Here is a 22,954-nt window from a genome sequence, read left to right on the forward strand (position 1 = left end):
CAGACAAAATCAGGTGAACCTTTGAAATGAGGTTAAGGACAAAGCACAAATGCCAAAAAAAAAAAGAACCAAGAGCATGAGTGGAGAAAGATACACAAAAAAGGCTAAAAAAGACATACAACTGAATACAACAGTACTCCAAACAGCAAAATTATCAAAAACTATATTTAACTTTCAAGATTCTGTTTTATTAAGAGTCGATATTCAATAAACTACATATATAAACACAAGGTGTATCGAGTTTTTCAAATCAACTGTGTGCATCGTTTTATTCAACATAACGTCCAAGGTATGGGTTGTTTTATTAACACCCTCCTGACATCTTTTTTCTTCCTACACAGAAATTCTGTTATATAGTCACCTATGTATTAATAATGTATTTATATTGTGTCATATATCAAACTTATTTGTTCATGGTATGTTTACTTGTTTTTGTTTAAAGTCTTTTTGGTCGAGTTAAAGACATTTCAATTGATATTTGATAGTGTACCTTTTAACGTTGTAATGTTACACAACTGTCTCGGGTTAGGGTGAAGCTAGGCGCCTGTAAGAGTGTTTAAACCCGCTTCATTTTTATGCATGTGTCGTTAGTCAGGACCCAGTTTTTTTTAGTGGTTGTTTGTTGGTGGGGTTCATCGTTGTTACTTTTTTCTTGTTTTTGGATATAAATTAGACCTTTGGTTTCCCTTAATGAAGTCAACTTCATACTTGTTTGGTTGGATTTCTAATTAATTTGATCTGATGAGTCTTTTGAAGACGAAACACTTGTCTGGCATATCAAATTATAAGCCTGCACCTTTGATTCAGTTGGTCATATTCTAAGAAAAAAATCAGTATTGTGGTACAATTGGAACATATCCATCTTCATCTGTGAAACAGATAGTGCAATATTTTCAACCAACTTGTGTTTGTCTGTAAAATTTACAAAAAGATGATTTCGACCTTAGCTTTTGTAACTATTTGCTTAAAGCTTCCTTGTGAGCAGAATGATATAAATTCCACATATAGGTTCTCCATCTTTGTTTCCCTCTGTAATATTCAAATTTTAATATGGCTAATGCTGTAAAATTAGCATTCAAAAGTCTTGGATTCTGCTATGAAAACTTCCATGATAGTGCCGGTTTATATGTTCTAAAAATTGTTTTACCTAAAGGTCAGTCATTCTCTCTAGGTTCCTCCACCAAAAAAAACTGAACCCCACAAAAAGGCATAGTTGTACAGAAAGCTTCATTAAACACCAATAAATCAACCTTGTTTTACTGGTAATTAAGATATTTGTTTTGATAAGAAAATAGAAAAAAAAATGTTTTGAACCAGTTAAACTTTGGTATCAAAACCTTGAAAACATTTGAAAGGGAGATAATTTAAGTTGCAACACTTTTTCACATCATTGTTTATGCTGTAGAACTATCTCCCTTCTATGTCAGTACAATTCTCAAACCATTTTCTTTTAAAAGATAATGCTCAAAACTTTTGGAAAATGTCATTATAATAGAAGTTTTCATATCCATTTTTATTTTTAAGTAGTGTGTCTGATAACATGATACTCAATATTATTCCATTTTTCTCATGAAACAGAAAGTCAATCAATGGAATATGAATAGTATGAATATTTTGATAAAACTGATATTCTTCATACTTAAAATCTTTCTTAAGCAACTGGACTTTTTAAAAACAAGTCTGCTTGATATGATACAATCATTGTCCTTGGTAATTGTGTTAATTGGTATACAATAAACCCACCAGGGAATCTAATTTCTATATTACCCCATCATTTTCATGTACACATATCATTGGCATAAAATAGAAAACAAGTCCATGTTTGGTTTTGTATCATGTTATACTTATTTAATAACATTTGCATACTTTCATTATACACGGTTTTACCAGAATTCAAGTGTTTTACTGAATATAACAAGATTTGTCTCCCCTTTATGGAAACTGACTATATAACAATAAAAACAAAATAAATGCACAGTAAAAATATTAGGCTATTGGTCACCATATAAAACTACACACAGTTTAAATTTCAAATGTTTTTGAATACTTCCATTAGGATACAAAATGTGCATTTTGACTTTTCAAACTTTTATCAGAAATATTTTCTTTCAATTGAATTACTTATGTCTGTTTTTCTCTAAACATTATCGAAAGTTATATTACTTCGTTACATAACTTTTGTATAAAAAAAAATCAACATTTTTCTGACAAACATTCAAAGTGTTTCACCTCAAGTATAAATTACAATTCATTCCTATCAAAAAACATCACTAGAGGTGGTTGAATGAGAAACTGATCTGTAATTATCATCTCTTTATATCAATATTTTTTTATAAATGAAGTATGCAAAATAAATAAACTAAAACTGAGTAGATATTGCAAAAATTTAAAAATTAAAAACAAAATTACCAGATATATATTTTCCCCTAAATATATGTCTTAATAAATAATAGTTTATCAACTTTAAGTAATCTAAAGGCATTTAAATATAAATAATAAATGAAAGTGCTTTACATAATTTCTCTTGAGAATGGAAGTATTTTGAAGCAAATCATTCATTTAAAACATTCACATTAATCAACAGATTCAATATAAGCAAATAAGCTTTCATTCAATATAAATTGTCAATGAATTAAATGTTAAAACTTTTCATACATCAAGCTAAATGGTAATTCTACTTATCTCTTATATTATGTTACTATATTTGATCAAACTCAATGTTTTTATTAATCATGATTATAACATTAATAAGATATGTTTTACTGTTCCTAAAATTTCATAATTTTCAACAAGAAACCAGTCAAATAAAGAAGTCGGAAGTGAAATAATCTGGTTTATTTCTTAAGAGTAAACAATAACACTATCTTAAAACACCAGTTAAATACAATTGTTAGTCCAATAAGTCTTTGTACGTTTTTTTTATACTGATATTGACTCTGATTATCCTATTTACTCAAAAGTTACGTTAAATATATAAAAAAAATTTGTTCTTTTAAATCCTAAAAAGTTTGACCTATTTTTGAAATTGGAGATTTACTTTTCAAGTTAGACGAGTGACTCCTAAACAGATACAGTTACTTCTAAACACTTGAAAGTTTATTTAGACTTCCATCACTTCTAAACAGAAACCATAGAAAACTTCTTATATCCTTCTGTTAATGAAATTTCTACATCACATGATAAATCAGCACCAGGTAATGTATACCCTGAATAATTAACGTGACACAACTTTTGTTCAAACATATTTAAATTGAATATATTAATTTTTACAATTATAACTTTAACAGAAATGAGAAAGTTCAAATAATATTTGAAAAAAATTAAAAGTGATTTACAGAGATATTGTTCATCTGAATAGCATTCACAGTCTTAATAATTCAACAACCTAAATTGTTATTACATTGTATATCCAGAAATTTGGATTTGAACACTACATACATGTACTTGAGGTCTCTCATTAATTGAACCAATATTTTTAATATTTATACATACAAGGAAAGGCTTAAATTTGTTGCTACCTACTGAGCAAGAGATCTACAGTAGAACCACAGCTACTCAAACCTTCAGCTCTCTAGTTAGTTGTACTGACTAATATACATGTGTAATTCTTACTTTTAAATGATTATGTAAAGCGAAGGCTGAATTTTGTTCGAATACCTGTGGTTCAACTGTATAAAGAATTAATCACACATTAATTATAACAATAAGATGAGAGTTCAGATTGCACAATTACAATTTTACAAACAATTAAAACTCAATTTCTTCATTTGTAAGAAACTGCATGACTGTGTCTGTCAATCAAAATGTACAACTACATGTATGCCATTAGTCCACTTAGCTCTGGTGCCTAGATCTTTCAAACTATAACAATTTAAAACAGAAACATTGCTTTATACAGCATATTAAAAATATAAAAAAAATATGTACATCAACAAAAAGCTTCTCCACACCTTTTAAATATGTTTTAAATAAAAAGTCTGAAATTATGTTAAACTGTAGATTAATACAAATATGAATGTTTTTGTAAGAGACATTACAATACAATAAGAGGTACATTTGTTTGTGTAAATGTTATTTTCTCATCATGTAGACAACTAATTATCAATATACATGTAGCTGTAAAACAAAAATGAAGATTTATTTCAAAAATAATTAAATAAAAAAATTAGGGTCAGGTTTTATTTTATTACAGTTCTGTGTCACACACAACAGTGAAACAATTGTAGTCAGTGTACTGTCAAAGTTGTAAAAAGAAACCAAAATTTTATTATTAAACTGTTGAATGAAGGCAGAAATTGTACTTATAGAGATAAGTTTTTTTTTTAATAAATTCTTTTTTCATTTATAACCAAATTCCATTTCCACAGAAAATTTGAAGATCTGAATGATTCCTTATAACAAAAAGGGTGTAGGAAACTGCATTGTAAACTCATCTATAAATATAGGTCTACATGTACACAACAGCCTGGGTGGATTTTGCTTTTTCCACCAGCCCACCGTGGACAGCCCACCCGTGCTCACTCCAGCTATAATCTCTTTTTTTTTGTAAAAATATTGATTATAAATGCTTATCTGCTTTTTCCAATTGGATGTACTTGCAAGTCTTTTGATTAAACAAAAGAAATTGTAGCCCACTCCTATGGGTGGGCAGAGTGGACAAGCTAGAAATTTTGGCCACCCGGTGCCCACTCCCACTGTGGACGGGTGGACAAGCAAAATCCACCCGAGCTGTAGTGTATGTTAATGACAATCAGGCGTTCAATATGGACATCTTTTTAAGCAAAATGAAATTCTAGAGGTATGCATGGGTATTTCAACATTATATATACATCATGAGCCAACTAATTCCAAAGCATTTTGTTCCTTCGTTTTATCAAAGCTCTACAATGAAAATTGTTTTTAAGGCCATAAAATTTTCTTTCACTAATAAGAACTTAATGAGAACCCTATAATTTTGAAAATCATAATATAATAAAGGATAATCTTGAAAGATGGCCATGACTTTTAAATTGAATAGTCATGATAGTTACTGAAGTGTTCAAGTTACTAACCAAAGTGGTCATCAATAAGTATTAAATAAGTTACAATGCTATGACTGTTACTTTCAGAAATATCAAGATCAACATATGCATGATACATGGACATATTGGAAAGAGGAAAAAGCTTATTTGTTAAAATATACAAGCTAAATAAAAATGAAGAAAATATAATGTTAAAATTTTCTTTAAATGAATAATAATCTGCAGCAAAGGGGTGGCTCCATTCAACAGTCTCTCAACCTCAACATACATGACCACTAACGCTGAGAAAACTCCCTCCATTTCTAAATGTATACATGTGTCATTGGAAACATTCCATTCTTTACATTATCATCATACATAATCAGATAATTCTTCAGCAAAAATTTACAACAAAACAGCACTTTAGATAGAATTGAGAAATGTAGGCGGCCTTTTTCAGCCAGTCTTTTCCTGTGTTTGGCCCATTCTGGATGAAGCTGCAGTGCACTAAATTGAATGACTAGGGTCAAGACTTTTGATTGGATGTTAACCAAGTCAGTCCTTCATATAGTCCATCTCCTGACGTAGCACATGATGGCTGAACATACCAATTTCTATCACGTATACGTGTTAATCCTAATTTTTCTTGAATTTCATGTGGTTTCATTGCTGAAAAGAACAATAATATTCATTTTGAGACTATCATATTTTTCATTTCAATTAAACACATTAATTTTTTGTTTTATTTCATAACATCATCACATCCTACAATGCTATGCGAGAATTCAATACCTATTTATGATATACCCTTACCCGGTAATAGAACACCAAGACATGGTTATTTTTACATTATTTATCATTTGAATAATTTGGACGTCAGTTAATATATCAAAATTGTTTCTAAATTCATGTTTTCCTTTTTTCAGGTCGGAGGTGTTATCTTCTCATAAATATTAAACAATGATGACTCATTCCAATTAACGAAGTATTTTAAGTGTACATGAATAATTTTCTACTTCTTTCCTCAGTTTGATAGTTTAAGTTTGAAAAATTACTTTGAATTATTTACATATATATATATATATGGTATTACCAAGTATTGTTTTTAACAAGTGTTTTTAGAAAGAAAATGTGTGTCAATAAACTCAATACACTCCTGTTAGAAGTAGATTTACTATAGGATTAATCTTATAATTCTTAAGCCAAATAATAGCGATTTTAAATTAACATTTGTTTTGTAAATGCTACTATAATAACCATCAAATGCACAATTGACATGTCGTAACTAAGGAGTTGGCCGCCATATTGACTTTCTAAAACTATAAATATTCGAAAAATGCAACAGAATCCTAAATAAAATAGCACCTACCTCCAAAACTTCAAATTAATGAGATATGATATTCGAATTTGAAAGGTACAAGTAACGAAATAATCTTTCCAATAAAAGTTTTCATTTGTATGACGTCGTGTTTGCCATGACTATAATTCACCAAATCATTCATGAAAGTTTGTGGAATTTTATTTGAATTTTGAATTTATACATTTTCGTAGCTTTAGTGTATTTATTTTATTTCTTTTTTGTCATATACATGATATATGCACTAAAATAGACACAACTGTTATGTATTTGTTTTTTTATCAATATTTGCCGAAAATCCCGGGATCCCTGCAAGCTTGTGTATTGCACATAAATAGACTACGAAAGTAGTTTCGGAAACATGGTTTATCGAAGTGTAAACTTAGAGAAAAATTCTAATTAACCGATCCAATTCAAGTATTTATAGATATGCAAATCATATACCAATTATTGTAAACCTAATTATTTTGGGGGATACTTTAGAAGTATTTGCATTTATCGATAAATTCATGAAATTCCAAGAGATACAAACACCTTAGACTCACACATTATAGCCCCTTTAGAAATAATTATATTGGTTGACTTACAATCTGGTAAATCTTGTTTATTAGCAAATATAAGTATAATAGTGTCTCTCATTTCTCTATCGTTAATAATCCTATGTAACTCCTGACGTGCCTCGTCTATTCTGTCACGATCGGCACAATCTACTACAAATATAAGTCCTTGTGTTCCAGAATAATAATGCCTCCACAATGGTCGTATCTTATCTTGTCCTCCAACATCCTGAAATAAACAGGGAAATTTCATCATGTTTGAATTAATCACAGTTTCCCTACATCATGTACATAAGACACATGTATGTCTACCCAACTTCTTCAAAACAAGGTTACAATGCAACATCTACAAATATCTAGGCTGAACTACTGTTTTTACTCCCTTTTAGATACAGATACCTAGTAGCATTGCTTAATAATTTAAAAAATAAAATGCTTCGCCGAGTGCAGCCTGATACCACCGCAGAGATTGAACCTAAACAATTGGGACAAGTAATTTCTAAAAATAAATTGACGACAACTACATGTAATCACCTTAAGACAATACAACATTTCTTTATATATATACATAATTTAAAAGCAGTGTAAGGGAGGTAAATCCAAACTTACACAACATTGTACTTTACATATGTTTGGATTACCTCCTTTACACTGCTTTTAAATTGCCTATTAACTAGGAAACCCTTGTTTTCACCCTTTTTTGCCTCTAATTCCTAAATGGTTTGAGCAATGACACCCAAAAGTCAATCCTAACCATCCCTTTGTGGTATGGAAACTTGTGGTATAATTTCAAAAAGAGTTATACAAAGTTCCACAAGTTATTGCCTGAAAACTAGAAAAGTGCTTATTTAGGCCCCAGGCATGTTTGCCCGTTAGGAACATAATCCCAACATTCAAACCCAACCTTTTTTTTTGTGGTTATAAACCTTGTGTTTAAATTTCATAGATTTATATTTACTTATAGTTATACTAAATTTATTGTACGGAAACCAAATGTCTTTGGACGAAAAACGAAAAAAAATTGCGGACATATAAAAAATAAATCCCTCCCCCCCCCCCCCCCACACTTTTTGAACCCCTTGGAATTATGATCCTTAAACTCAATGCCAGCCTTTCCTTTCTGGTATGGAACCTTGCATTACAAATTCAGATAGATCCAAACACTAAAACACAAGTTATTGTACATGTCTAGAAATTAGAAAATTGCTAGTTGTTTGCCCCTTTTATGCCCCAAACTCAATCTAAGCCTCCTTTTTGAGATATGAAATATTGTGGTACATTTTCAGTGAGATTAATACATTACACACAAGTTATTTTCAGGAAACTACAAAACTGCTTATTTTGTCCCTTATTCCCTAACAGTTGGAGAAAAAAGTTAGGTCCTGGATTTTTTTTTAGTGACATTCAAAATGTTCAGAAAACTAAACTTTTATTTCTTTGGTTTTATTCAGAATAACAACTTTCATGACTTTAAAATCATTATCATAAACATTGAGACCTTTCATTCCTTTAAAACTTATATATCTTCTAATCTTGTAAACAAGGCTTTTCTTGTCAAGTTAAATTCATACTTTCGTCATAGTAAGAAATCAGAAATCTTGTTTATTCAAAGGCAAAAATAATACCTCTTTCTATGAATCTATAATATTTACTTTCATTATTTACAATGATCAATGTTTATGTTACACATATGACAATGTATAAGGGTCATAAGGGTGGTAAGTATATATTAACTTTATCTCAACATAATATTTGAACAGGACAACAAAATATGTGGATATTAGATAATTCTGAAGTTGAACTTCACACTTTAAACAAGGGTTACTCAAACTTATGTTGTTTTTTGCCAATAAAAACTTATTTTAATTAATGTAAGATAAATTATAGTCCTCTATAAAATATTGAGTAAACTGTAAGGAGGATTTCCTCCTGAATGGCTTTTTTTCAGGACTCCCATATGCTTAATGTTTTAAACCTTATTCTAATATTTATTAATATATTTTCATCAATTTCCATTTAATTTTAATCTAATTGATGAGAAATCAAAGATATGAATAAAAGAATGGAAGATGGATGGGGGCGGTACAAATATCAACACAAGATGATCTAAATATTGTAAATGTTAGGATGTAACATGTTAATAAAATAGAACAATTCTCCTTGCTATGTAAATATCATATTATACTTATCTTTATATCTGACTTTAGTATTTACATTACATGATATTAACAAAGTTTCATATACCCACTTAAGTTCAATAAAGATATATAGTTATTCATTTTGAATTATCAACTATAGTGACTAAGTCTTCATATTTACAAACAATATATCTTTTATTTCAGCAAACAATACTGAAAATCTTGACATTCAGTTTATACAATTACAACTTCTACTGAATGACTAGATTAAAAGTTAAATTAAAAAACATGTTTTTTGACAGACCTCCCTTTTTAAAGAAACGAAGTAAATTGAGGAAAGGAGGAGCATTATGAAGTCTCTGGGCATGTTAAATCTTAGGTTTTCATATGATAAATGAAACAGGCCCATGTATTTTATAAAGTCAACACAAAAAAACAACTTTTTATAGTTATAAGTTTCATAACCTTTTTTCGCTTTCTTAAGTCCTACCATCTAAATGAAACCCTTTGAGGTTCTTAAACCATAAAAGATAGTACATGTACCAATTATATTCTCCTCAACTTTGAGTAAAGATCTTGTCATTACTGTTTACTTTAAGACTAAAGAGTCCTTAAGATATAAGTTATGTAAAGGACAAGGAAATTAGATTGTTAGCAATAATTACATCAAATTAAGGAAGTAGATACACTTCATTCTTATTACACGTCCTATCATTGTATGAATCACTCCTCCTGTACACACATTTTTTAGTCATTAATAAATAACCAACTTGATGACCTATATTGTAACATGACATTGAAAGGGTTACTTGTTACATTACAGTCACTTTTGCAACGTCCTTAAAATATTCAAAATTATGTAATATTCAGCTTTAAATAAACATGGGAATTTTCTTTAAATATTGAAACTTAAATGAAAGACTTTCAGCTGTTGAAACAGAATGATTTTATATTTAAGATATATTCATCAGATAGCTATTTTATTTGTTATCTTTTAACAAAAATATTTGCTCGATTTGGGAAAGAAAACCACAAGCAGAAACTAGAGGCACCCCTTGTCCCATCCAAGGATCATACAAAAAAATCTGAAGAAAAAAAGAAAATATGTGCACAATAACATCATACAATAAGGATTCTGAAAATAAATCATGTAATTATAGATTATCGTTGATCATCTCAACGAGATTGATTTTCTCGCTTGAGCTGGTACAGCGAAAGTGAGAAAAGCAATCGAGTTGAGATGACCAATGATAATCTGTTTATCGCTATTTTACCTATGACGACGTTGTCAATTTCATGTCAATTTCGTTAGCAACGCCACGTGGCCTCCTTAGTTTCTAGCGATAATTTTTCCATCTCAATCAAGAAGCATGATATGAAAATTATCACAAAAAAAGATCAAAGGAAAAATGCACAAAATAGCGATAATTCTCATTAAAAATTAATTGGGCTTTGAGAGGATATAAATATGATATACAGTGATAAGTGTTCACATTGTTTCCTGATGGGAACAATGGAAATTCTTCCTTTCAAAAATAGAAATAGGAATTTTACAATAGCAGTATCTATATGGGAAACTGTAAAAATGTGAGAAAGTTTAAATATATTTAAAAGGTAGGTTAAGGAGGAGTTGTGAATAAAAAATGGATACCTTTTAATAAAGCAAAGTCAATGCATTTGTATTGGAAACCCCCCCAAAAAATGCTTTGAACCAACAACAAAAAATGCACAATGACATTATATGGTTAACATTATAAGAAAGTTTTTTTTATTATGAAAAGGGTTTAGTGTCTGTTTAGTAAACGCATCATTGTAAATATAATGGAATTTGATGAGACTGTCATCAAAGTGAGAGGGTTAGCGCTAAAAAACCAGGTTTAATCCACCATTTTCTACATTTGAAAATGCCTGTACCAAGTCAGGAATATGCCAGTTCTTGTCCATTCGTTTTTGATGCATTTTGTTTTTGATTTTGCCATGTGATTATGGACTTTCCAAATTGATTTTCCTCTAAGTTCAGTATTTTTGTGATTTTACTTTTTAGTAGAAACTAATGCAAATAAACAAAATGCACTATTGTACAGACGTGTCATGTATGTGCCTAAAAGAAAATAATTCAATTAAAGAAATGAAATAGGAGGGCAACAGTAGTACATTGTATGAGTAAAATTCTGTGAAATCTTTACAAAATTGTCACAAGCAGTTGCAGGTATCAAAGTGGAACATAAGGATGAACAAACTCATGAAAAGACAAACCCCTCCATCACCATATACCTCACACTTAAGAAAGCACATAGGGTATACAATCAGCAGACATCTAGAAATCAACCATCACTAAATGTTTGCATGACCTTCTTATCATCTAAACTTGATATCCATTCTAGCAGCTAAAATGAGCAACTATTAATCCACATGGGGCTAGTATATTTCATATGGTTATCATGACGTCATGTCTACTATTAATGGTGATGTTGTCTATTAATGTTATTGTATTTCATTGTTTATTTTTACAAAAACTTTGCAGGAATTTGTTATACATTTCATTGCTGACCCCCTACAGATCCACAGGGTGTAAGTTGTGTCTGTAATTTAGATATCCAACAGAGGGGAATCCTTTATCTACTGCTAAATTCATTTCTCCAGACCCTTAATTTCAGACCTTTATCAATGTTCATTTTCTTTTAAGAAAAATGAATATTTAGACAGAATTATTTTGCTTCCAACATTAAAAGATCTACACATTGAATCTTACACAATACTTATAAAAAGTCAGATATCAAAAACATATTATTCTTTTAAACCTCTCATTTCTATAGGAACGTATTTGTAGTGCTTGAAAATTTTTATGATGTACATGTTATAGTAAATTTATTTACAATAGCACTTCTTTTCTATTTTAACAAATGAATGATTCTTAAAACTATCCTACATTATATATATATGAATAAGCATCCATGATAAAACCATGACCAACTGCTATGTAGCCTGACACTTATGTCATGGAAACATTTTAGGTCTTGCTAGTTCATGAAATGAATGAAAGACTTTTTACCGGTACATCTGTATATATTAATATTTTGATTTAAATTCTATGTCAAATTATATCGGTGCATTATGTTTGCGCTTCTTTTGATTTCAATTGCGCGCATTTATTTGACAGGTAAACTCAGGTAAGCTCAGGTAATAATACTTATTTACTTATAAATTTATTCAAGTATTTTTAAGTAAAAGTACCCTTTACGTTAGTCTAAGTCACCTAGAAGTGGGATTCAAGTCGGTTGTATTATATTCTATCAATACCAAAAGTTTTATATTCATCATAAACTAATGATTCCACCCACTTTATATTTTATTATATTCCCTTTTTTACCTGAGTTTACCTGTAAAACATTTTAATCCCCAAATGCGCGCAAACGTTATGCGCCCAATTATATACACATATACATGTATATATATATAAATCTAAGCATAATTGAAGTAAATCATTTTTATATCTATACTTAAAGATATGTGCTTAGCCCATTCATATTTTCCCACAACTGCTCTACTTTTTTTATCAACATGTGCATTTCTTCATAAGTCAAGCCAAAACATGGAAGAGATACAAAATTTACATTTAAAGTCTAAAATGTTGTATTATACTCATTGCAGTGGTATAGAACCTTTATTTCTATTTCTCATTATGCATTTTTAAAAGGAATTATAAAATAACCATTAGAGAGTTCAAACCAATATGTCTGAGAAAATATACAACAGCATACTATATATGGTGTACAGTAAGCACACTGAGGCGAAGTTAAACCACATTTAAACATAAGTAAGTGCTGGCCCATTTTACCGATTCAGTCTGCACCAAAAACACCAGTATTCCAACATTTTCCATATGTGTCTTAATAAAGTTTTGTTAAAACTTACTAGTCCGAAACTAGAATTTTACCAAAAAATTGAGAATGGAAATGGGGAATAGGACAACCAGACCAGAGGGCAGACAACAACCAAAGGCCACCAATGGGCTTTCAACCCAGTGAGAAAATTCTGCACCCAGAGTTTGGCCTCAGCTGGCCCCGAAATAAAATTGAGTACTAGTTCTGTGAAAATTGACATCACACTAAACTCCAAAACATAAATTGAACTAAAATTTAAAGACATACAAGACTAACAAAGGCCAGAGGCTCCTGACTTTGGACAGGAACAAAAAATGTGGCGGGATTAAACATGTTTTGTGAGATCTCAATCCTCCCCATATACCTCTAAATAATGTAGAATATTAAAGAAACACATAGCAGTACGCACAGTAAAACTCGGTTTAAAGTATTCCAAGTCTGGATTTTAGACTAGTGGCTAAAGGTGCAGACTGCCAATTTTAAACAGAAATATTGCACAATTTATTTTAATTAACATGATTAATATATCAATTTATACATGTATGTGATACCTACTCACATGCTCTTTGTATTTAATAGTAAAGTTACAATACTCACCCAAACATTAAATTTGACATTTTTATAAGTTACAGTTTCTACGTTAAATCCTACAGTTGGTATCGTCGTCACCGACTGTCCTAGTTTTAATTTGTATAAAATAGCTGAAATCATGGTTAAGGAATAATCTTTAATAAAATGTGCACTGTGAATGATAAACTTATGGCGTCTTAATGAGGTTAATGTGTTACTGTCAATTCAGAAATTATTGGAATGTTTCTATTATTGTTCAAAATGTGACAGGGTTATAAAAATTATAATCGCAATAATTTAAACTAGCATTTTGAATTTTTTTATATGAATTGAACAGGATTTTTTTCATTATTGCAAAAATTCAAATCGAATATTAGTCTAAAATGACAAAATTGCAATGATAAATGCACACAATAATTTCTAAATTTACAGTATTCAATGTGGAGTACAAGAACAAATGCATTGTATTCACATTTGTTTATTATTCTTTATCTGAAAAGCAACCAGATGCTCTGCTGGGCGCAGCTTTATAAGACCACAGAGGTTGAACCCTGAACGGTTGAGGCAAGTATGGACACAACATTCAAGCTGGATTCAGCTCTAAATTTGGATTGTGATTAAATAGTTGACACAGCATAGGTTTCTGACACAGAATGAATGTGGTCTAAGAACTTAAACTTAAGAATTTTAAATTGGACATTTACCTATTATGGTCCAATATCCAAAATCTAAATACATGGTTAGATTCAGCATATTGAAGAACCCCATATATTCAATTTTTGTTGAAATCAAAAAAAGTTTAATTTTTGACCCGTTGGACCTTAATGTAGACCAATTTGAAAACTGGACAATACTGTGCAATTGAAAATTTCTTGCTATTGTGCAAAACTGTGCAATTGAAAATTTCTTGCTATTGCACAATATTGTGCAATTAGATATTTCTTGCTATTGCGCAATACTATGCAATTGAAGATTTCTTGCTATTGCACAATACTGTGCAATTGAAGATTTCTTGCTATTGCGCAATACTGTGCAATTGAAGATTTCTTGCTATTGCAAAATATTGTGCAATTGAAAATTTCGTGCTATTGCACAATACTGTGCAATTGAAGATTTCTTGCTATTGCGCGCAATACTGTGCAATAGAAAATTTCTTGCTATTACACAATACTTCATATAATAATTTTGGACCCTGATTTGGACCAACTTCAAAACTGGGCCCATAATCAAAAATCTAAGTACATGTTTAGATTCAGCATATCAAAGAACCCCTAGAATTCAATTTTTGTTAAAATCAAGCTAAGTTTAATTTTGAACCCTTTGGACCTTAATGTAAACCAATTTGAAAACAGGACCAAATTTAAGAATCTGAATACACGGTTAGATTTGGCATACATGTATCAAAGAACCCCAAATAATTCATTTTTTGATAAAACAAAGTTTAATTTTGGACCCTTTTGGCCCTTAATTTGTTGGGAACAAAACTCCCAAAATCAATCAAAACCTTCCTTTTGTGGTCATAAACCTTGTGTGAAAATTTCATAGATTTCTATTAACTTATACTAAAGTTATTGTGCAAAAACCAAGAAAAATGCTTATTTGGAACCTGTTTTTGGCCCCTAATTCCTAAACTGTTGTGACTTAAACTCCCAAAATCAATCCCAACCTTCCTTTTGTGGTCATAGACCTTAATATAAAATTTCATGGATTTCTGTTTACTTATACCAAAGTTATTGTGCGAAACCAAGAAAAATGCTTTTATGGGCCCTTTTTGGCCCCAAATTCCTAAACTGTTGGGACCAAAACACCCAAAATCAATCCCAACCTTCCTTTTATGGTCATAAACCTTGTGTTTAAATTTCATAGATTTCTATTTACTTTTATTAAAGTTAGAGTGCGAAAACCAAATATTTTTGGACGACGACGACCACGCCAACGTCGTGATACCAATATACGACCAAAAAATTTTCAATTTTTGCGGTCGTATAAAAGTATGAAATCTATAATACTAAAATTACGAGGTCCAATTTGTTAGCCGTCATCACGTAAAAACGACGAATCACAGAATTCAACTTTATATATAACTAATATAGTACAAGGGTGTAGATTAAAAATTACACCACTCCAGGCCCTTTTGTTTTCCACGTAATTAATATTGCCAATAATTAAGAAGTTCCGGGTCGAGTCCGCTACCGATACCAATAGTATAGTTACCTGTTACCTATTACCTTATCTGTACGTTCCGCATCTGACAGGCGCACCACCAAACGTTGTATTCAGGATTAATATGCTATATACACGGGTCATAACCACAGGGTTGATACATCTAAATTTTCAAATTGTTACCTATTGTAGTATTTTAATCAGTTATTGTAACACTTTCTAAGATAACAATACGAATACTAAAAATCTGGACTAAAAATAAGGCGTATAGGTACAGTTTTCAATTTGTTAGTGGGCATGACGTAAAACAGCGAAGCAAAGAATTCAACTTTATTTATAACTTATATAGGACAATGCTGTTGATTAAAAAATACTCCATTCCAGGACCTTTTGTTTTCCTAATAATTAATATTATTGTTTCAGTTCGACGGGTTCAAACAGAAAGATTGAAAGCAGAGAAAAACTGTGTATCTTATAATCGTCATGACTTTATCAGATGACAATACTAATACTAAAATAAGGCTTGCGCATAGTTATATACTTTAATTCAGTCACGGACCCGTGATATCACGGGTGTGTTCTAGTAGAACATAAAATTAACTAATCTTTGATATTATAAAGCTTATTAGATATTTTCAAACAGCAAGCTTAGCATTTTTTCAAGACAAAGAAAATTTAGTACTAAAATGAAGGAGGCCCAATATACAGCCCTGATTCAACATTAGAAAATTAAGTAATCAGTGATGCAGATCTATATATTATGAAAAGAAAAATATCATCTATCAAGTTTTCATTGTAAAATTTTTCTAATATTCAATACTCCATTTCTATTTACTTATACTTAAGTTATTGTCCGGAAACCAACTGTCTTCGGATGACAACGACAACATGATACCAATATACAACCACAAAATTTGTTTGCAGTCGTATAAAAATAAGGTCTAAACTTTTAAAGGATACTTGTTTTTCCAGCAGCATCAAGACCAAGCATTAAAATTCTCATCTCCTTGTTACCAAAGATTTTGGATAGTAACTTCCCCATTTTTATCCCTCAAATCTGAAAAAAATAATAATACATTAGTATGTGAATTAAAACAAGATATGCATGCAAAGATCAATTCATTCGTTCAGTATATCAGTGGTCTCGCTAGCCCAAAATAGAAGGGCGCCGCGCCCTGGGTGCCCTCAGCTGCGCCCTGGGTGCCTTCATCCGCGCCCTTCTGCCCTGACGTCTTTTTCCAAAATTATCTTGTACCGTTTTGGTAAAATTTTGTTTCATCGATTTCTGATCTCCAAGTTAATTACATATATATGACACCTGTGTGATTGCCCCCAGGTTAATCATGTCATTACAATCAATTACAATGATAAAGACTTCAAAGGTGTTAATAACTAGGTAATTTAATTAGGACAATGTATCTTTTTGTCATACTTTTGATGAATGTGTCAGCGAGTGTGTTTAGCTTGGGTCGGCATTTTCGATCTCCAAGTCACAATGGAAGAGCGTATAATGAAGACTTTCATGACTTTAGAATTGAATTTAAGTCATCAAAATAAAACTATGCCTTTACAGAAATGCCTTCCATCTCAACTTGTTAGCGACAAGCACAGTTTTTAATTAACCCAAACGTGGCGGAAATTGATTTTGGAGTTACTTCCCCTGTTTTAGCTTATAACAAATTTGTGCTCTAAAAATATTATCTAGTACCAAAAAAAGGAATAAATTACCAATTGAATATATAATAACATAATAATGTTACCTTAAAGATATTAACTGTCTTTGAACATATTAAAAAATATATATTGCAATTTCTACTTGATAATTATACTTTTAGCAATCCATGTTCTAAACATTGTTAAATTAGTAATGCTCTCTGTTTCAAATCATATGATGAATTGAAAGCTATAATTCCTATATAGATAAAAAAAAACAAAAAACAAAAAAAAACACACATATTCTTTGATAATGGGTATTTGATAATGGGTAGAGTGAAGTTGAACTGTAAAAACTTAATATGTTGATGAAGATGTACTATATCAATCATAACTACACAAACAATGAAATAAAGACTATCGTTGAAAAGCATCTTTATTTAAAAAAAAAACATATACAGTAAAAAAAAAAGAGATTCGTTAACTCGTGATACACACAGAAACGTAGACAAAAAAATGAGCAGTGCCTTTTCTTATCGAAAAAGTGCCCTGCCCTCCACTGGCACCCTGCCCCTTTTGATTTCTAGCTAGAGCACTGTATATGTTTACTTGTTTTGCTAATATGTCTTTTTGTTGAAGTTAATCCATTTCAATTGATATTTAATAGTGTGATATTCTATGTTGTAATGTACATATTGTAACTTGCACTTTAGTCTGCTCAATGATTGGGTTGTTGTCTCTTTGACACATTTCCCATTTCCATTCTCACTTTCATTTGGTAATATTTCAGTTTAAGGTGGCTCGGGCCTATTCAAAGTTTCTATCAGAAGTGCCGTAATTTTTGTTATTTTATTCTTTACAGAAATTGAATCAAGTTGGTCGAAAAAAAATAGGGGGTCATGGACCATATAAGCTCAAAATTTTAATTTTAAACAGGTATGTAAAAGGGACCATTTTTCAATGAAATGATAGGGAAAATAGAGGTGTTGACATCTTTTTATCGGATTATCAAAAAAACGTTCTATGACACTTGGTCCAAAACTGTAATATAAAAAGCTGAAATATAGCTTCAAAGAATGAGAAAATAAAAAAAATAGGTCACCGATAAGGAAAAAAAAATATTTTGCCTTAAAACCCAAATTTTGGTGGGAAAATGGTGCAAACGGGTGAAATGTCATTTTGACCCTTTAACAAATACGGATTATAACGAAAATATTCTATTATTCACATAACTACAATGATTTAACATTTCTAATCAATCAAAATATTACAACAATTTTATAGAATTTACGACAAATACTTTTGTAATTCATGCGTGAAATTATGCGCAGTCGAATAGTCCCGAGCCAAACTGTTTGAAGTTTAAAGTTATAAACCCACTGCATTTGTTTGCACCTGTCCTAAGTCAGGATCCTGTTGTTCAGTGGTTGGCATTTGTTTATATGGATCACTAGTGTTTCTTGTTTTTTATATTGATTAGACTGCTGGTTTTCCTTTTTCAATAGTTTTACATTAGTCATTTCAAATTTGGGCCCTTTACTTTAGAGCTTGCTGTTCAGTGAGAGCAAATCCTCTGTGTTGTAGGCCTGACTTTTACCTATTATTATTTTTTACACATTGTGACTTGAACAAGTCTCATTGGCACTTATACATTTACCACATCTTCTTAATCTTATTTCTATTGTATAAAACAAAAAAGTTGGAACAAATGGTTACAAACTTTGTGAGGTGTGGATTATATATATACATTTGTATATATATATTTAGCAACAATCTTCAAATAAATAAAGCAAAAATCAGCAAGACAAATCCATTCATTTCAAAAGTTGAAAAACTGTCTAAATTCAATATTAGATGTAAAGGTAAAATAAGTTCAGACTTTCTTACCTTATTTTCAATATGATGATATTTCATAAACAAATGATAAAGTAAACTCTTTTGGGTTTGTGTCCGAGTCTGAGGTATTTTATTTTGATAATTTTAATATGTTAATCATACATTTGTCATAGTTTTACTTATATTTGAATGATTTTTTTAAGCAGTATCTATCAAGTGGCTGACTTTGTTTTTCAAGTCAATGTTGACACATTTTGTACAGTCAAGTGTCTTACTAAAATGAGTGATTAGAGTCAATGTAGACTGTAGTCACATCAGTTGCATTAATGAATTGGAAGCAAATACACCATAATTTGTTTAGCTCTTTCTAAGAAATTCAAAAGAAAAAAAGGGTTTCTTTGAGGGAAATATGCACATATGCTTTATTAAGGATAACCCTGATATAACTTTAAGGTACAACTACTTACAAAATGTTAAATTGATTCTAAAAGGCTGACAGGTCTTGTATTCAATTCTTATATGCTGTGGGTTAAAGGAGGGGTGCTATAGCCTATAGGTGATGTACAATATAAATTAGAAAAAATTTCCTGAACAGAGAAAATAGGACTTCTTGATCTGTTGATAAGGGTTTCAGCGAGCAGTCATATCCCAAAATGGCACCAGAGAGTTTCAGGAAAAATGTATAAATAATTTAAAATAAAAAGTAAAACTCATTTCAATGTTCACATGTACACAGAAATTCAATTCTAGATGGGTAAATGATTCAATAAGCTTCAAATGGAAACTGATCAAAATGTGATAACAATGATAATTAATGATTTGACAGCATGGCCAATCACCTTCTTTCTTTCTTTTCTTTCTTATGTATAAGCTTCCATCTTAGGAACACCCCTTACTGGGTAATCGGAAGTATTAACAAAAGTGGATAAATCAAAGATTTATTTTAAATTTTTAAAAGTTTATTAAAATATGGGTTAGATAAAAAAAGACGAAGGTAAAAATAACTGATAAAATAAAATAACGTAAAAAGGACCAGTAAACGTGCCCTGTACATATGGTGGAAAGGTTAACATGGTTAAGAGATAAAAATACCAATCAATTGGGGATGGAAAAATATGATCATTAATATTTTGTTGACTTTGCCACAGAAATAAGATAAATATATAGAATTCTTGTACATGTCTTACTGGTTTAGGGTATCAGGTTCGTTCGCGCCCAATACACTTTCGCACCCTACATGTTCGCACCACGCACGTTCGCACCCAAGGTCCGTTCGCACCCAATAGACCACTTTCGAGTTCATCCGTCACCGGCAAAAACTCGTCAATTATGCGCGCCTTTATGACGTCATTTACCAGATAGAGGGGATCGCCTGTATCCCTGCACAATTTACGTTCATCAAGCGTCTTAGTGATTGTCGTTGTGCAGGATAAACTAGAAATAATGGTTGTTCTGTAGGTACTTAATGACAATTCCCTAATGACAGCAGTGCTGTGCTGATTGTTAGTTTTGAGAATTTAATTTGCTGAATAATTCGTACAATATAGAATTATAGTTTTCCAACCACTCGCTCAACATTAAAACGGAAGTGATGACGCCCCTAAACGCACAAATGACGTTCACTAAAACCGGAGTTTTTGACGGAAATGCATCGAACTCGAAAGCTGTCTATTTAAAATCAAGTTCCAGTTGAATGATTAGAAAATCATGATTGTTGTTTTAAATTGCCATGATGTAAATATTGCATGTATTTAGCTTCGTATGAGTAAAACATTAAAAATTTTAAACGAAAAACACAAAAGATAATTGTTTTTTAACAGATTGGCCCCTTTGATCTAAAACAATTAAATAAAAAATTATAGCAATACACTAACCAAATTTGATTAATATTTAAGATTTATTTCACCCAAAAATCCTGGTCGTCATTTTTAACCATTACAATGATTTATTTGTTGGTACACACAATTTAGTTTTAATGGAAGACTACTAATCATATACTAAATGTCACATTTTCAAGTTTTATTTTAGAGGATAATTACTCATCAATTGAGGTGCTCCTGATTTGGAGGAAGATTCACAAAACAGAATTTTACAGAAAAAAATTTAAAAATCGTTCTTCCCAATCTCATGTATCTCCATGGACTTTGTTTACTTTGAAAGTTGTTGACCTACAAATTAAAGTATTGCATGTTGATGTTTGAATCATCTACAACAAACATAATTATGTTTAAATTTAACAAATAACAATTTATAATTAGTGCATGAACTCTGAGAATGATTTAAATAACCAGTGAAGGATATCCCTGCTTCTGCATAGTGTGGCATTCCAACAATGACGTCATTATAAAATATAATGTAGGTTGGATATATTTAGAAAATTTCTGATTTTTCCGGATTGTAAAAGAAACATAAATAGTGTAAAAGAGAGCTCAAAATACGATAATTTCGCTAGAAACAGAAGGGAAATGTGTAGAAAAGTGTTTAAAGTCAATCTATTCATTTGTGTGTTTCTTTCTCATCAATCTCAGTAAGATTTGTTGGGGGGTTTTCCACACTATAAAAACAAATTGAATGATGTGAGGGAATGTCACTCTGGTCAACCCCATAGGGGATTGACTGCTTGAAGGGTGCGAAAGTGAAAGGGCACGAACGTGAATGGGCGCGAACGGACCCAGATTCAGTAAATTAATAAACGTTCATTTAAATCACGAGTTCCTCAATTTCTTCATATCACACGAAATATGTCCATTAAGAGACTGTGGGTAACTGTTTCAAGTGTAAAGTTATTTTATATTTTATAAATATTGTAGTCTTTAGTCTAGGAAAATATGTGTAATACACAAGTATTTATTTTCAGTAAATATTCATTATATCAACAGAATCAATTATTTAGTACAGATCTGTCGTTACATTGTTTCTTTTAAGCATGATAACATCATTCAATCCCTGCCCTTCAATTACTAATTTAAGTGTAAATGGAAGTGTAATGTCATTTAGATGAACGAGAAAGTCACCGGTGTCATTTTATATTGGTCTCCACCTACCTCAATGTTTACAGGTGTTTTTTTCAGAGTAGAGGGCTCGTTTGACACTTAGAAGGGATCTAACTTGTTTACATTCACAAAATAGTATTTCGTTGTATTAATTGGACTTTGAACAACAACATATAACAGAAGAAAATTGTAATAATTTTCTGTCAAGTTCCATTTCTGTAAGCGGTATTATCACCCATGGCGGTGGTCAAAACTTCCGCAAAATGGCGTATAAAATAGTCCATAATTTCGGCCTTAATTTCTGTAAGTGCGAAAAGAAAGCGCTCTTATAATGCTACAGACACTTGCAAAATAATAGTCAAATACAAGATTATCGGAAACTGAGCCCAGAACCAAAGAAATCAAAATGCGGAATAATACACTATTTGAATCTGAACACGCAAATTCTCACGAGAGTTTGGGCGTGATGTGGAGCAGATGAAGTCATTGATCAATTTTACACATGAATGATTTTCGAGGAAGTCAAAGATTGTAATGCAATCACACTCTATTTAAACCCGATACTTCGTGCAGGTGGCACGGTAGTATTTCCTGGCCCATAAGGGATAATGATAGCCTTTTTAGAATTTTCACCACTTTCTAACACTGCAAAAAATTCTACATTGAGAGTTAACTGAAGTACTTTCATTTTACTATTCAGAAATGAATTTGAATATGTATCATGACCGTTTACAATTTTTGCTATTTTTAAAAACCTAAGGCCACTAGTACTTTTAGGTCTTTAATGGTGCAGTGAATAAAAA

General features: G+C 30.8%; 1 protein-coding gene across 1 annotated transcript; it reads right to left on the bottom strand.

Annotated features, from left to right (window-relative positions):
* Positions 1-1,821: 1,821 nt before the first annotated feature.
* Positions 1,822-22,602, bottom strand: LOC139529825 (ADP-ribosylation factor 6). Its single transcript, XM_071325736.1, has 5 exons — positions 22,203-22,602; positions 16,630-16,726; positions 13,534-13,637; positions 6,945-7,143; positions 1,822-5,669 (listed from the first exon to the last, which is right to left on the bottom strand). Exons 2-5 carry the CDS (start codon positions 16,709-16,711, stop codon positions 5,527-5,529), a joined length of 528 nt encoding a protein of 175 aa, XP_071181837.1. The 5' UTR covers positions 16,712-16,726; positions 22,203-22,602; the 3' UTR covers positions 1,822-5,526.
* Positions 22,603-22,954: the final 352 nt, after the last annotated feature.

The sequence above is a fragment of the Mytilus edulis genome, chromosome 7 (assembly GCF_963676685.1).
Source record: "Mytilus edulis chromosome 7, xbMytEdul2.2, whole genome shotgun sequence".
In the NCBI taxonomy this organism is placed as follows: Eukaryota; Metazoa; Mollusca; class Bivalvia; order Mytilida; family Mytilidae; genus Mytilus; species Mytilus edulis.